General features: G+C 36.9%; 1 protein-coding gene across 1 annotated transcript; it reads left to right on the top strand.

The window, feature by feature from the left end:
• Window positions 1-68: 68 nt before the first annotated feature.
• Window positions 69-17,103, top strand: araf (A-Raf proto-oncogene, serine/threonine kinase). Its single transcript, XM_033972779.2, has 16 exons — window positions 69-131; window positions 2,357-2,541; window positions 5,513-5,616; window positions 6,622-6,724; window positions 6,814-6,968; window positions 7,776-7,877; window positions 8,601-8,742; window positions 9,806-9,833; window positions 9,905-10,035; window positions 10,734-10,936; window positions 11,721-11,897; window positions 11,981-12,027; window positions 12,972-13,090; window positions 13,984-14,115; window positions 14,592-14,726; window positions 15,464-17,103. The coding sequence occupies exons 2-16, from the start codon at window positions 2,431-2,433 to the stop codon at window positions 15,602-15,604; spliced, it is 1,830 nt and encodes a 609-aa protein (XP_033828670.1). The 5' UTR covers window positions 69-131; window positions 2,357-2,430; the 3' UTR covers window positions 15,605-17,103.
• The last annotated feature ends 925 nt before the right edge of the window (window positions 17,104-18,028 follow it).

The raw sequence follows: 18,028 nt of genomic DNA, 5'->3' as shown, positions 1-18,028 counted from the left end.
TTAGCCAATCACAGAGCGCCTCCTGGGGACCCAGCCAATCATTGCGCGGGGTTTCTGATAGTGTTCCGATTTCTCTGAAGTTCTTGACAGATTCGACTTCAGATTGAGAGTATTCAAGATGGCTGACACAGGTAAGAGTTTCCTAAAACTGCTTAAATACTGTTTAGCCGCTTGTATACTTGTTGTTTTTATGGTGTAGTTGTTGTCGTTATTGCGCTATAATATGATGTGCATCTACGCAATCCGGATCGCTGTTGTGGATTTTAGGGAGGCAGCAAAAGTAGCGCTGGTAAACCCCGAGTTGGCTAGCATTAGCTGCTAGCTCCAACGGGGATTCGTTAAATTTCAGGCATTTCGTCCGAGTCAGTACGATCAAGCGTCGCTCTGGATACTCTACTCCACGATCTTGATACTTCTTGTAACATTTACTTTTGTTTTAGTCAGGTTTTCGCAATAATAGAGTTAAATGATAAAATCAGTAAATATTGGTTTATTATTATATAATATTGGTGATATTGTATTTATTTTTTGTACAATTAGGGTTAAACAAACGTGCTTTTATCTTATGTTTAATGTTGGTTTATTTATTTTTTTAAATCACCAGATGGTTATTTTGCTGTACATTACCATAGACTGCCATGTAAAATCTGAGCATTACAAACCCAATTCATATTTTTGGGTTAGTTACTTGGTTATAGATCATTTATTGAGTTTATAAAACAGGAAATGTTGTGTTTCAACCAACCTCGCATTTCACTGCCAATGCCAAATTAATCATAAACTATGAAGTTGTAGTTTTTCTTGATAATTGTAACATGCCGAAACGGTTTAAGCACCGCCCCGAGTGAAATGCCAAGAGTTTCGAGAGAAGCTTCAGAGAGTACAGTGAGCTAGCGCCGTGTTGGCTACATAATCTCTGTCAGGCGTGCTGCTCTTAGATAAACAACCCCAACAAGTCTTGATTTATAGGGGATGGGACTACAAATTAGGAATTCTAAAGGTTTAGGTCCATAAAATCAATGTTAACTTTTACAAATTAACTTGGCCAGGGCTGTCATATATTTAAATAGGATAACCTAAAGTAACAGTACGTGTACAGTAGCTTGCTTGTAGCTTGTAGACAATATTTTAAGTTGATCAGATGTAATTGGGCTTTGGGAAGTGGATGATTTGGAATAGATCAGCGTTAAAGTATTTCAATAGTCATCCTTTTAAAGGTTTGCAACAATTAGTCTAGTAGTTGTAGTTCTTTTCCATGCAGGATATAGGGGGCTAAATGTGAGCTGCGCTTACGTGACGCGATTTGAGCTGAATGTACTAAAAAAAATTAAAAATCTATCATTTCAAATACTTGATTAGGAAACAAATAACCTCATACGATATATTGTCATACTCTTATTAATCAACTGTGCTAGTAATAACTTTGGTTCTAATATGTGATAATATTATTCATAACGCAATTTCCCAAGAAAATTGTTAAACGTTTACATTTGTTATTGGTGAGTCAGTTTCAGTTCAACGTTGTGTTGCTGTACCCCAAATGACAGCCCAAACCACGCATGCGCAGAGCAGGTCAAACACAAATCGAGCAGTGACAAAATTCCCTTCTGTTGGTACTTAGCTGATAACAGGGCAACAACCAGAAATCAACATGAATGTATTATACAAGACATTAAAGCCACGCAAACCTGTTATGGTCATATCAATATCTGTTTTATATCATTAATTGCCTCAAGAAGATCATTTAGAATTTGTTAAATCTCTTTAAATCTGGCTATGATTACCAAAAATGTCACGATAATCAACTTCCAATTAGGCATTTTTAAGCATCCTATTCTCTTTCAATAGTGATCCACTAATAATAATAATCCACTCTGGTCCATATTTCTATTGTAACACATTTATCAACACAAAATCTCCAAAGTATGATGATAATCTAAACACTGGCCTTATTATTAGTAGTTTTCAGATTCTTGATTACAAGAATCTATTGATTTTCCTATTGATTACATTTTAGTTTGCCATGAAATACCAAAATTGTACACTCACAAATGCTGAACCTGATAATTTCTATTAGTGACTAGAACTAACACCTCACTGTATTAGAACAAGAATGCGGCTTTTAACAATATTCATTTTAGCTGCCACCTACCTGCATTAAATATTATTGTCCTAGAATGTTGTGATGTCATTTGAAACCCTGCAGTTGTACCAAACGTCCAAACAAGAATTGTATTATTGTGCTGAACCATTCTGATTAAGGCATCATTAAGGCTGTCTTTATTGTTAGAAACATTTCAAATTCTGTATACTCCAATACATTTTAGTAAAACAATATATTTTTTTCTTCTAACAGCTTCAAGGTAAAGGGCCCTCTCTGAACTTCCTCGTCTGTGCTGAGGCTGTGGTGTCATAAGTGCTGCTGTCACCATGTCCTCCACCTCCTCCTGCTACTCCTCCTCGGGGGAAACAAGTCCAGAGGATGTGCCCCGCGGAGGGGGTACCATCCGTGTCTACCTCCCCAACAAGCAGAGGACCGTAGTAAGTCACTCTATTAGTGCATATGACAGGTTTTCATGTTTTTTGTAATTATTACTTTATTTGGTAGGATAGTACGTGAGATAAATATTTCATAGTTTTACATCAGTTAAGTGGCAGTTTGTAGAAAAAGTTGAAGAAAAGTACAGAAATGCAGGAAACAGTGGTGAGTTGTAAAACCGAATCCCTGTACCTTTGTTATCAACATAAAAAATTCCATCCAAAATGCAGAGACAATTTATGCACAAGGAAGGTATTTTAAATCCTTATTTAAAAAAATAAAGGATTTGTCATTTAAATGTATTAGTTTAATCATAAGCCTTTTGGCCCTTGTTATTGTAAGTATGATTGCCAGATAAGTAATCGAATTTTTGTACAATTTTACATAAAATTATTTTAACTATGTTTTAATGAAATGAGTAGTCTAACCTGTCACTTAAGTCTAAGCATCAAGTATCTATTGGGTCTCATTTTAACTCTGTACTTTAGACCTTTTTTAAAAAATGTATTTAAAATGTTATACTTGTGTTCTTGTAGCAGAGAATGTTTCAGTTCTCTATACGCCATTTAGGGGACTACACTAGAACCAAACCAAGTCTACATCAGGTCTAATATGGGCTCAAAGCACTACCAAAACCAAGTCTTAAACTCTAAAATGTGCACTGTTTTTTTATTTTTATATTGTTTTAGCGTGTGTCTTGCAAATATCATACAAAATGAACATAAAGTGATCTTATATAAAGTAATTTCATCAACGTGCAAAATGGCAAATAGGTAATAAATGTTGTTAAAAAATCTAGAGCCTTTCCTTAATACAGTTCAGTGCTACATTTGATAGTGTAATGCATAAATATACCGCACTTCAACAATCCTTATAAGAAAATTCCCTTTTTTCCTTCAGCCTTAGACCTCATGATAATTTATACAGTGTCAGTACTCTCTGTAAAATCCGTCAGCTTTCACATTGTGGCTCTGAGTAACTGCTCAGACACTTTCACAGATGGTGCCTGCTGAAAATTTCAAAGTTTGATCTGCTCTCAGGAGTTTACTCAAATAAAGTAATGTGCCTCAAGTAGTTATTTTAGTTTGTCCATCTCAGATCTAAACAATTCTAAATTATAACAATGGACAATGGCGCTCTGTAAACTTGTTGGTCGCTAATTTGGCAGACCAATTATGCAAAATTGAGTTTTCACAACTTTTACCATGTTATATAAAGTTGTATCTGGCATGATTCGCGCACGTTTGTGTTATCTTTCATCTCTTTATTTTGAAGACGACATATTGCCGATCATACCCCAGTTTTCACTGCCTATAAACCCACTGTTCGGTATGTACTTTGTTCTCCAAATTTATTTTCTTAATCGGTGATATGTGTATGCTTTGGCAGCGTCGCGTAGGCATTTTGGTACAAATGAAAAGAATCTGCTACTAATAGCGTCATCTGCAGTTTTGCATTGGAGGTGCAGATAACTTCACGACTGCAATTTTTAGTAGTACGTTTGGAGGTTTTTAGTACGTTTGGAGGTAGTTTTTTCAATGCCAATTAGGGCTGTAGGCCTTTGGTCGTTTATTCAATTAATTGGTCTTTGGTGTCAACCTAAATTTGTATTGGTTGACTAATAATTTTATTTAGATTATGAAGATTTATATGGGACAGCAGCAGAAAGGAGAAGTAAATAAGTGAGTAAATTAGCTAAACATTTGATATTTATGTAAGGGATGAACTGATGTGGAAATTTTAGGGCGATACCGATATTTTGGGAAACTGACAACAGATATTAGGCTGATATTTTTTCGATATATTTTAAATTTTAAACAACACAAAGTTTGACAGGTTTATAATTTAAGCACTGTTTAGAAATAGGACAATAAGATGTATTATATTATTCTTTATCTAAATAAAACAAGAAATTCACAATGAAGTCTCCACCTGTAGCTCTCCAGTCTGTGTTATCATCATGTCATCATCTACCTCCTCCCTGTAGCAGCAGCAGTGATAGTTCTGTCCCTCCTCCTCAGCCTCCTGCACTCTGCTCACAGGCACAACGCTCTCTTCTCCTTCATTTAGCAACTAAAACTAACTCAGAGGCAGCAAACATGTCTAAACTGATCATTTAGGAGGGAAACAAGTCAAATAATGTCTGAAAAAACATTGCGTCACTGCGGGTCGTGAGTGAATAGTCATGCATTTATTTAATGAAACGTATTATCTAAAACATTTTGAGAGCCTTTCAAAGACCGTAATTTTGTTTTTACTGCGTCTTTAGACTTGGAATAAAGACTGGATAACAATTAGAATACAGCAGCAGCATGTCTCTGTTCCAGATCCATGCTCTAACCACGGACCTGTTTTCTTCCTGCATCTCCAAAGGGACCACATAGTCTATTTATTGTCATTATCGTGATAATTACTTTAATAAGCCATGTTTGCACTGTTGTTCTGATGCTGCTGTTGTATATATTTTCTCCCTTTAAGTATTTCATTTGATTTTTTAAGCATATCTTTTTAACTTTGTGCATGCCCTTATTTGTATTTGTATTTATTCAGTGTGTTTATGTTGCACTTTTTCACCGAAGCAAGTTCCTAGTTTGTGAACTGTGTTCACAGACTATGGCAATAAAAGTCTTCTGATTCTGATTCTGATAATTGGATATCATGATTGTATTGAAATTGGTATTGACTATAGAGTCTATTCCTTGGCATCAAAACCAAGTTCGAAATTTTTGTATCGTGACAAGACTACTGTGCACAAGCTAAAGGTGTACAAAAAGACCGCCTGAAGTTAGCTTTAACCACAGCATACTTGATCGAATCTTATTTATTTTTGCTGGAGGCAGCCTGTGTTCAAACATGTACTGTCAACAATAGCAAGTGCCTCTGTTTTGCCATATCAGCACTCAGCTCCTGGATACTGCTGGAATGATTGACTCAAATGGATGGTATTAAAGTCATGATATGTTTTCTTTCCAGGTTAATGTTCGTCAGGGTCAGACTGTGTACGAGAGTCTAGATAAAGCCCTTAAAGTCAGAGGCCTGAGCCAAGGATGCTGCGCTGTGTTCCGCCTATTAGAAGGGTAAGGCTGCAAGATTGCCTAGTTTTTCAGGTTTAAGGATCCTACATTCTATAATTTTTTATGTAATAATCATGTTATTTCATTGTCTAATACACACCCATAACCCTGTTTGACTAATCCACCATATTTAATCTCCCTCTTGAGAGTACAAAATGTTTTTCTGGTTGTAGTCCAGGAAGGGCTCCTCTGTGCTTTTGAATTTATACCTCATCCATACCATTTGCCACATTTTTTCTATGTCCATATTGCTAGAAACAACATTTACTGTAATAACATACTAGATTTGGGCATTCACGCTTGCACCTTCATCCAGCCAGCCATCTTTTTCTTACGCTTTATCCGGGGCTGGGTCGCGGAGGCAGCAGGGATGCCCACACTTCCCTGTCCACACACACTTCCTCCAACTTTTCCGGGGGGATCTCATGGTGTCCCCTGGCCAGCCTAGCAGCCACTTGCATAGTCACCACATCAAAATTGGGGCTAAAATCGACCCATAACTCGACCCATAACTCGACCCATAACTCGACCCATAACCCGACCCATAACCCGACCCATAACTAAACCCTGGACTAGACCCGGACTAGTCCCGGACTAGACCCGGACTAGTCCCGGACTAGACCCGGACTAGTCCCGGACTAGACCCGGACTAGTCCCGGACTAGACCCGGACTAGTCCCGGACTAGACCCGGACTACACCAAACTTTACATTGTGACTCAAATTGGGCCCAAACTTGGACCGAACAAGTATGAATGCACTTTTTCCATATCAACACTAAAAAGGTGGCTCGTAAACCAAATGGGTTTTGACATATTTTTGTTTAAATTGAATTATTGAGTTGTAATATTACAGAAATATTATTGGTTTTTTTTTGCAATATTCTCCATAATTATTATACTTTGTAATTCTTGTTAATAGTTGTATGCAGTTGTAATTGGTTAGTAGTAGCCAGTATAGCACAGACAGTTAATTATTATTTTTCATTGTCTTATTTTTTTCTCCTTTAGGCGGAAAAGGCTGACAGACTGGGACACAGACATCACTCCTCTGGTCGGGGAGGAGCTGTTAGTCGAGGTCCTAGATGATATTCCACTTTCAATGCACAATTTTGTAAGGATTTTGTCAATTAATATATTATATAATTTCTAAAATAATTTCAACACAATTTAACACAATTTGCATATTTTTTCTCTTTTCAGGTACGTAAAACTTTTTTCAGGCTGGCTTTTTGTGATTTCTGTCACAAGTTTCTTTTTAATGGCTTCCGGTGTCAGACGTGTGGGTATAAGTTTCACCAGCACTGCAGTAGCAAGGTTCCTACTGTGTGTGTGGACATGGACACAGTGACCAAAATGTAAGTTCTAATAGTATTTAAATACAATTAGAAGATTTTGATAGATTTAATGTTTGTAATGTTTGTGCTTCTATAACATCAACTGAATTCATTAGAAGCACTGTTAAAGGCTCTGTACCTGATTTTTACTGTCTTAAAAATGTGAAATAACTGCTAACAACAATTATTCACCACAGTGAGTTTATAAGCACTTTTCACAAGCTTCAGTGGCCAGAGCGTTTTAACAACAAATAGAATGCTAATGCCACTTCCTGATTATCGGACAATAAAACCCTTTATAATAGCATGCAGACAGTACACAGTGGGCTTATTTTGAAGTGTTGCTTATACAATATATCTGTACTGGGGAAAGATAAACTTTGCTCAAATACATGGGAAAAATCAGGTACAGGGTCTTTAATAATTCCATGACTTCACCACATTCTGTAATTTTAATGTGTCACACTTTTCTTTAGTAACGACTTGGTATTTTTTAGACCAATTTGCATGTGTATATCGCAATGAAATCACAATTGCAATTTGAGTTGGCAGAATTAGTGCTGAAATTATTTAGGTAATAGTGTCATTTGCAAAAAACTGTTCTTTTTTTTTTTTTCATCTTGTCTCTGCAAACGTGTTCGGAAATGCATGGGATTCTTGTAGTAGTTTAGCAGTTCATATTTCAGTCTTCTCCCAAATATTAATTTTTTCCCGATATTTTTTACATGGCATTTCTTACACAAAGAATGACAGATTTGCATGAATTAATATTATGTACCCATGTACTTTCTCCTCTGTTTACATAATTGTTGTGTGTTGTTATTACAGTAAGATTGAGCCCCACCCCTTTGTAGATGTGTACCCTCAGATCATGCTGCCAGAACATTCCCCTTCACAGAGCAACCTCGACTTCGTCCCAGATCCTTCTGGGTAAGAGCCCACACAGAACTAGTTTTAGGAATTGTATTTGGAATCCAGAGTTGCAAATGGGTCTGATCTTGATTGTTTCTTTATTTTGATTTGCCTGGTCAGCCAACATTACAAGACTGTATGAAAGCACTAAACTGTAAACATGAGTTATATTTTTTTCTTCCGAACGAAGGAAGGGTATTTGAGAGGAGATATCTTCTGAACGTGAGAGACACAAGCTACAAATAAGCCGATGTGATGAGAAGGTCCTAAAATGTGACTGGGGAGTGACTGAGGAGCCAGGCAAATATATAATATAAAATTAATATAAACTGGAATACTCTTTACACCAGGGATCAGCAAAAATCTCAGGAGCTGTATGCTCCTTAAAGCCTCTGGTGCAGCACTTTGCAATTAGATTGGAGAAAAAAAGTTGAGGAGAACAGGAAAGAAAATTATGATACATAAAAATACTAAGTTCATCAATATTAAATGCTTTACATTGTATTAATGCAATAAACATAGGCCTGTCATAAAAACTAGATAAAAAAATACTACGGTATATTGACTTATTCAATACATAATAGAAGGAACAATTATTTTTGGGAGTCAGACCTGTATCGTGACAACAGTACCCACAATAAATACTATTTCGATACTAAGGTCAGTGTGGCTCTTTTGCTGTTAAAGGTTGCAGATTTTTTACAGAATATCTATAATAATTAATGTACTTCCATTTTCCAGGATGGACCTGCTCTCCCCGACTTCAGCCTTTCCCTTCCCCCTGCCTGGTGCAGAGGGTCAGTCTTTACAGAGGCACCGCTCCACCTCCACCCCCAATGTGCACATGGTCAGCACTGTCGGCCCTGTAGGAGTCATACGAGAGGTGTGAACGCACAGAATTTACACTGATTTACATGTATTTGTCATGGTATTGTACAGTTATTAGTCTATCCATGTAGCATAAATATTTGTTGTTTTAATTTGACTGCAACCAATGATATCACAATAGCCAGTGACGCATTGTTTGGTGATACAGTATTCATTATTGCATGGTGCTTTATTAATGATATTGCCAGATTTTGATAAATATAGTTCTAGATATAGAACTTCACTGATTCTGTCAATGAATAACTGATCAGGACCACATAATCAGTCTGGAGTTTACATTGGGATAATGAAATCAAACATGCTCATCGTTTCGACACATACGTATAACTGATCAAACAGTTTTGTGGAATATATCCCAAAATATTCATGGCAGTCCTAAGTCTTGTCAGTATTAAAATGTTTTTCCTTTGTTTAGATGGATAACTTAATGTGATGTTAATACAGTGGACATACAGTTTACTTTATTAAAATTGTGTATGTCATATTTGGGAAAAAATGAAACTGGTAGAGTGAAGACTATATTGGTCATCACACACAAGTTTGACAGATCTAGGAAAAGCCCAATGCAAAATTTAAAGTAGGACTAAACACCTAAACTCTGCCTGACAAAAACTGGACAGTGTCTGGAGGACTAAAGAAAAGAATGAAGGATGAGGAGGGGCAGGGTCTAAACACATAAGGAACAGTGTAATTGGTTTAACACGTATCCACATTTTAAACTTTGCTTTAATTAGAGCAATCCTGTGTGATGTAATATTGTACCGGAGAAAATTGCAGTGGCCACTGGAGGCAGCACACACTCCGTTTTTAACATGCAGTAGCAAATTTGCCAAGTTTGCATCAAAATTGCCTAAAAAGGACTAGGAAATTGAGAAGACATTGCTATGTTATGCTAGAAAAGAAGTTGATTTAGTGATTAGTTCCACTTTAACTTAGAAAAAATCCCTATATTACTAGTTCACTCATTAATTTTAAGTTTCCACTATGCCACTAATTTCTTTATTATACAAAAATGCTTGTATATATATTTTTTATTTTTATTTTTTTTGTATTCCCAGGAAACTCTACGATACAACAACACAATAGGCAAGTCATTTTTATTGTCCTTTTTGTCTCTACTTTATGTTTCCTTCCTAACCATTATCTCCCATGTCCAGGACCCGAGCCGTCACCGAAGCTGTCCACCAGCCCCCCCTCTTCCTTGGGCTCCCCCGGCAGACGACCCCCCAAGTCCCCCTCCGAGCACAAGGAACGCAAGCCATCCTCCTCAGACGACAAAAAGAAAGTGGTGAGAAGTTTGTTGTGTATTTGTCATTTTCAGCTCTAAATATTTCAGCTCTTGTGATAGTTATTTACTTAGATATAATGTATGTTATATGCCCTATATAAGTTTTTTTGGTAGAGGGTCTGCTACCTGCTTGTTTCATGAAAAGGTTATTGCTTTGTCTGGAATGTTCCACAGCATGGTAAGATGATATAAGACAACTTTTATTTGTCCTACAATGGGATAATTACAATATTGCAACACACAGTTTAAGAATAGCAAGAGAATAGAAATAGGCACTCCAAAATCAAGATAATAAACATTAAAAATATTTAGCATTTACTCAAATAGGCAGTTAAATGCCCAAAGTTATACTTCCTTCCTATACTTCTGCTAAATTTTATACCATTCTGTGGAAGATTTCAGGCAAAACAACAACACGAAGAATAGAAGGTTTTGGACCCTCCACTCAGAATCTTACATAGTGCTCCTTTGAAATGAATTTAGTCTATTCCTCTCAAAATTTGAGAAGAATTATACAAAGTACAAATTACTTTGTCGTAGATGTGTCCTTTTAAAGTCTTTTGCCATCTATCTTTTCTGTTGCAATAGTGCAAACAACTGTTATTCATCTAGCATACTAAAGTGTTTCAGAAATAATTGTATACATTTTTAGTTTACATATCCCTAGAGTCTATAGCTAAAAGTAATCTCTCTTCTAGCAACGAGGGGGCATTCGAGACTCGAGTTACTACTGGGAGGTGCAGTCCCGGGAAGTGACTATCCAGAAGAGGATAGGGTCGGGCTCGTTCGGGACGGTGTACAGAGGGAAGTGGCATGGAGACGTGGCCATAAAGATCCTCAAAGTGACTGAGCCCACACCGGAGCAGCTACAGGCCTTCAAGAACGAAATGCAGGTTCTACGGTGAGCAATAAGGGTAATTTGGGAGAGCTCTTTAGGAAGGCAAGTAATGCCACAAAAAGAGTTTGATTTATAGAACGTTTAATCCATACTTACATTTTTTTTATCATAAATTTTTTTTCGGAAGCCACCATGTTGGGTGTGACACAGAACAGTCTACGCAGTTCTCTGGTTGGTTAATCTGCTTGTCATTCCCACCCATAAAAACAAAAAAATTGGGAGAGCAGCAATGGTGTGATGTCACTTCCAGGTTCAAAGCACATCAGCTGATTGAGAATAATGGACATGTTTAGCGACAACACATCTTGCATTAAAAAGGAACTGCAGTTGTTTAATGCTAACAAGGTTATAAGGGTGACACAAAGTGTACAAGGCTGAGGTAAGAAGCTAGGCTTGGCTAAGTTAGCATTAGGGGTGACCGGTTGTTAGTGTCATTTGCACAATAATATGCTTATTATGATTACATTATTTACTTTTTTTTTTGAAAGGTAATTGTCTCTTGTTTGATGAACAAGGGAAAAAAAACTAATCAGCTGTGAAATTGCTGAGTGGACCCAGAAGTGACGTCATCACTTAACAATTACACAGGAAAAAGTTAGTCTGGGCTAAACAAATAATTTATTCCAGAATGAGAATAGTTAAATCTTTGCCAAGATTTGTTGTCATTCTTCCCTGCACTGTAGTGCATCTAAATCATATAAACTGCATAATCCTTTGCACTGTGTGGCATATTTAGGTAAATGCTAAGTTATTTTTGTCTCAATACAAAACCCCATATCTCTTGTAGGAAAACCCGGCATGTGAACATCCTGCTGTTTATGGGTTACATGACGAAGCCCAACTTTGCCATCATCACCCAGTGGTGTGAGGGCAGCAGCCTGTACCGACACCTCCACGTCACCGAGACCAAGTTTGACACCATGAGGAGAATCGAAGTGGCCCGACAAACTGCTCAGGGCATGGAGTAAGTCACACTACAGTTTTTTACAGCACAAGCTACTCACTGAGTACTCACTGTATCACTGAAATAACTGTTTTTCTTCTCAGTTACCTTCACGCCAAGAACATCATTCATCGGGATCTCAAATCAAACAGTATCCTTTTTGCAGCAGTTGTTAATTGTGGCTGCATTGATTAATCACAGTTGTATTTTGATAATAATCATTTTCTTTACTATTCAGACTCTGAAACACACACAAAATATATAACAAAAGACAGTGGCATTATTAATTCAAAATATCAAAAATGTGAGTTCCATTAAAAAATGCCTTTATTCATAAATTTCCTCTGTCTATAAGTTTACTCCAGCCTTTACCAAAAACTTATTTTGCAGCAGAAGTAATTGTGTGACTAAATGGTCAAAATGATAAATGGTCACATTTTTATATAGCACTTTTCCACCTTCAAGGCACTCAAAGCGCTTTAGATCAAGGAACCACTCACTCATTCACACACACATTCATATGCCAGTGTACGCAAGCACTAAGGCAAGGGGGGTTAAGTGTCTTGCCCAAGGACACAATAACAGCAATCATCAGCAGGAGCTAGAATCGCTTTGGCAACTTGTGGGTTAGTGGATGTGATCAGGGTTTCAAACCACCAACCTTTGGATCAGTTGACACTACCGGCTCAGCTACTGACCACTAGTTGACTAATAAAATATTACTTGTTACCTACCTGTGGTTAAGGCTAATCATTGCGCTTCTATTAAATTATTGTGATAGTTTGTAACCAGGCTAAAGCTAGATTAATTTACCAAAGTTAGAATGCCTTGATTAATGTTGCAGTATGTAACATTTATGGTGGGGTGTCCTCCACATGTCTTTATGAAGATGGAATTGCTTGGATGTTCCACAGTTTGGGATTACATTTATCTATCAGTATGAGTAAAAGCATTTTACACCACCAGGTCACAAGGAGAGAATGTTTTAATCTACTTTTTAAAATATTTTTTAGCACTTTCAGTATTGGCTAAACCGATAATTAGAAGTTACTTGTGTGTGTAAATTGTGTTAATTCTCCTGATCTGCGTGATCAGATATTTTCCTGCATGAGGGCTGGACGGTGAAAATTGGTGACTTTGGATTAGCCACAGTGAAGTCTCGGTGGAGTGGCTCACAACAGGTGGAGCAGCCCAGCGGCTCCATTCTGTGGATGGTGAGATTCCAAAGTGATACCTGTTGGTTATGTCTGATGGCGACTCAGGTTTGATGAATGGAAAGCCGATTCAGGGTTTTCCCGTCAGCAGGGTTTTCCTCAGTAGGGGACAACATTATCAATATTTGTATTTATGATGCTATTTCAGTAAATTTTGAGAGGATTATTTTTAAATTACCACTATTACCACTTCAGAAAAGATTTGGCTTTAGCTTCTGCAGTTTTCAACAGAAAGTTAAGTGTTCTTTTTCTGCTCTTAAGCCACCTAAGACTAATGTGGTTTACAAGGAACCACATAATGCTTTACATACCATGCTATAGTTTATTACTAAGCTATGTTATAACATTGGACAACTGAGGGATTACACAGATACCAGAAAAAAGCATAATCTTTTAAAAATGGCATTTTCAAAAACATTACTGGCCCTCAACCTCTTCAGGCTTGGGCCCCCAAAATGACCATGCAACTGACCCAGGACCCTCACTGTGAAACAAAATTGACGTCTGTTAAAATGTCAAATTCCAAAACAATAAAAATGTGTGTGTTCCTTATTTTACCAATTTTTACTAAAACATGGTTTTCAGTAAAATAAAAATAAGAAGATTGGGAACCACTGACTTAATCAGTGCAAAACTAGGTTTAAACTGAACTAAACTCGGTTCAAGGTGGTAGAGCAGCTGACATGTAACAGAAAGATTGGGAGTTCAAAACCCACTTCATTGTATGTGTGTTATGTGAGTGGAGAGGACATTTTGACACCGAACTACAGCATTTGTTACTGGGGGAAAAGTTCTTAATTTTGTGGTTTGTAGTGACTTATGGGGGGCCTGGTTGTGCATGGCATTGTATCTCCTCCTTATTATATCTCCTCTCTTCTCCCTGTTGGGTGTAGGCCCCCGAGGTGATCCGGATGCAGGACCCAAACCCCTACACATTCCAATCAGATGTTTATGGATACGGTGTAGTGTTGTTCGAGCTCATGTCGGGAACGCTGCCTTATTCCAACATCAACAACCGTGACCAGGTATCAACATTCCCTCCACAACTTCTCCCACATGTCCACAGTAGATCAATGGCAGCATGGACAGATTACAGATCTATTTAGAAACTATTTAAAAAAAAATAAAAATGATTTATCTAGCAAATTGAAAAAAATCAAATAAACCTTCTTGGATTTTCATTGTATTCAAACAGAACTGTCACTGTAACAGTGTAAAAGGTATATGAGTTTGACAAAAAGAGAAAGAAAAACCAAAACATTTGAAACATGTCAAATATGCTACTTGGTAAGATTTTCTGAAATGTATGGAATTCTTGTTTTAGCTCAGCAGTTTTTATTTTAGTTCATGTTTCTTCTAAAAAAATATTGGATTTGAAATCCAATAGTATAGCGAACATTACAATAATATGTATAATAATTATTTTATTAAAATATTCTTCTTAAAAAAGATATTCAGCCTTACTTGGACCATATTTTGACTTGGTTTTGTTTGGTTTTAGATCATCTTCATGGTCGGCCGTGGTTACGTGTCCCCAGATCTTAGTAAATTGTACAGTACGTCTCCAAAGTCCATGAAGAGGATGATCTCAGACTGTCTTAAGTTCAAACGAGACGAGAGACCTCTCTTTCCACAGGTTTGGAAATACCTTTGTTTTGTTTGGCTCCATCTGGCTTTTAAAGTTAGGATTTTGAATGTAATGTACTGTTTTATTTTATGACTTGATGGTGTGCAGATCTTTTCATTCTCAGCTCACGTTGTTTTACAAGAATTATGTTTCCACAACTTGATTTTGCAATTCTGTAATGTGAGTTTGTGTTTCAGTTTACATTCCTTTGTATTAAGGAAATTGTCAAAAGTATCGAAAACCAGATAATAATCTATTCTAAAACTCCTATCTAGATACTCATTTGAGCAGGTGTTGATACTAAAAAAGTTACATTCACAGGACAGAAATGAACCTTTGTTGAGTAGCTTTAGAATGAATCAGAACAATTATGAAACACATAGACTAGTATACGCCCATGGACCACTATGGAACCTACCTGGCCGACTGAGGGATTACACAGATATGGTAATATAAAATAAAGCAACTGTACTACCATTTAATGTTGAAAAGCACAATCTGTTGTCTAAAGAAAGTGTTTTTTAATTATTAGTGTGTTATCTACTTTGGTATTGAGAATCAAGTCGAAACTGGAAATTTTTGCATCATGATGTGACAACACTATCAACACATCCCTGATGCTATTTGTCTTTAACTGAGCTCCAAAAATATAGTGCTTATGTGAAAATTGTACACACACATCATTCAGCAAGTGATTGAAAGAGAATCTACATAAACCATCTTTATTGGATGTGTGTCCATTGCAGATCCTGGTAGCCATAGAGCAGGTGCAGGACATGCTGCCAAAGATCGAGCGCAGTCGGTCGGAGCCCTCTCTGCACCGGGCTGTCCACGCCGAGGACCTCAACCCGCTCCTGCTCAACACCACCAGGTTTTTGGCCCTCTAAAGACCCCCTACCCCCACCAGCACCAGCACCCTCCCCAACACCGGACACCTACACGGGGCTGCCCCTCTGTGCACACCCCAGAGGAACCAGAGACCCCACCCCTGCACCTGGAGCACTGGGCACTCAAACTCTATCACAAACTGTAAAGTCATATTGTTTTTATATGAACGTAGGTCGACTTACATTGAAACAAATGGAGTGAAACAAGAAGATTGCAAAAATGTTAAAAGTAGAGGAATAATAGTGGAGCTCAAAAGAATTCCCAAAATGACTAGCTCCCCCAAGACCTGGCAGTGAAATTTTAATAGTGAAAATCTTGACTTTTTTGTTTGTCCAGCAGAGGGCGTTATAGTAAAGCTGTTAAAGTCATGCCGCTTTCTAACCAAATTTTTCCATGGCAAGTCTGGTCCAAACTCCTTCTGTCGTGTCTAGAGCCAGAACCGAACATGGCCTTGCAATCCAGATTCATTTTATTATGTGAAACAAAGGAGTTCATTGGTCACCCATTGTTTTGGAATAAAATCACAACAGACTTCAGTACTTTGCTCATTGATTCTGCAGAAATCCACGATATTTTTCCCTGTGGTATTTTTTTTTCTTTTTCCTCGTAAGCAGCCATATTCGCTTTGATATGGACTGGCCATGTGTGTCTTTGATTGGCTAATCCACCTGTCAATCACGCCCATCTGAACTTGGGAACATTTGCTGGGGACCAGACTTCCAATACTTTATGAAGATGTGAAAGTGTGAATTCTGGATCCCAAGCAAACACAGCTTTATGGAAGAGGTTGAGTAGCTAATCAATGTATTTAATTTAAAAGAAGGCTCTGATCAAAATTGCACAAATTCCAGTTCAATTTTAGAATTGCATTTTGATGCCAGGTCAAAAGGTGGTGCTAGTCTGCAACAAATCTTCAGTCCAAAAGAGAAGCTTTACATTATACTGTAAAAAACAAAGACTAACAAAGTAATTCCAATATTTCAAAGTTGATGCAAATTTCAAGATCAAATGTGAAATTTCAACACCCAAACTTCACTTCAAATCAATAGCTTATTATAATATTGTGTTTTATCACCAGCATAAATGATGGCAGTAAAAGGCCAGTACCAGCCCACTTTGTAAACATCACATTTCGGTATCTTTTGTATTTTACTAAAATACCCCTATACTATAATTGATGTGGTGGGCTTTTTTATTTTATTTTATTTTATTTTTTTGTAAATGTTCAGTCTTAATGTAAACAGTTTGTTGTTTTGCTGCTATTTGAGATTGCGTTTTGAAAGTTACTGGTCAACTTGTCTGTGGGTTAGTCTTAAAAACAAGATTTTTTTTAAATGAAAAATAATTACTGTAAGCATCTGGAGTCAGCTGTCATTACGGGAAAGGGCTGTCAATGATTTTTGTGATGTTTTTATTAATTTAACCATTGCAGATTTTATACAAAAAATTCGTCACTTTTTGTGTCATTAATTAAAACAAATTCCCCTTAACAATCTAATTTATGTTGTCATCTCTTGGTTGGGCATTTTAACCATTGAAATTATAACTTAAATTATATAAAAAACATTTATTCATATATATGTTTATATATATATATGTGAGATTTTTGGTGATTTTTATTTTTTTTATCAGCCACATTTTTGTGTGGTAAAGTTTTCTAAAAAAAAATTAACTTTGCTAACAAGTTGCCTTACTGTTAAATCAGGGTATAAGGGTATAAAGCCAAATAAGTAGTACTAGAGGGGTCTCCAACTCCAAGTAACTCCCCAAATGATTTGCATATTACACTGAATAATTAAAATCTGGTTAATCCCAATAGATGTCTAACTAATAAATCAATAGGCATTTTCCTGTATCCCGTCTTAAAGTGGAACTAAACACTAAATCCACTTTTGTTTCGCTACTAAACTGTATGTGGTGTTTGAATAGCATTATCTACTGTTCCTGTCATGTTTTGGCCTAGTTGCTTTAGTGTAAACTAGGTTCATTTGTAGCTTTTTCTGGTCAAAAATGCCTAAATCTAAGTGTGTACCGCCTTCAGTGGCCACCTCAAGTTCAAGTACTTGGTGGCATCACGCAAGACTGCCATGATTACAGCCAGGTGTTTGAATGAAGTACTGTGAAATATTCAAGGCAAAGCTATAACATCTTATGCGGTTGTCAACAAACAGGTGGTCGACCCTACACCAGAATAGTTACATAGACCTTTTCCAATTACTATCCCTGAATCACGTTCATACCTTTTAATGCTTTGTTGTCACGGCAATATTAGTTACTGAACCATCCAACCAAGAGAGGTTTTTACCAATGTATATTTTAAATGGGGGCTGGGTACCCAAAATCATTCCTGTTTGTACAAAAATGGTTTGATAGAAATACATTTTAAAAAAGAAAAAAAATCAAAAATTTTCAACTTTTAGCTT

The sequence above is a fragment of the Periophthalmus magnuspinnatus genome, chromosome 9 (assembly GCF_009829125.3).
Source record: "Periophthalmus magnuspinnatus isolate fPerMag1 chromosome 9, fPerMag1.2.pri, whole genome shotgun sequence".
In the NCBI taxonomy this organism is placed as follows: Eukaryota; Metazoa; Chordata; class Actinopteri; order Gobiiformes; family Gobiidae; genus Periophthalmus; species Periophthalmus magnuspinnatus.
The sequence above is the reverse complement of the archived record's forward strand: the minus strand, read 5'-3'. Positions and strand labels throughout refer to the sequence as shown.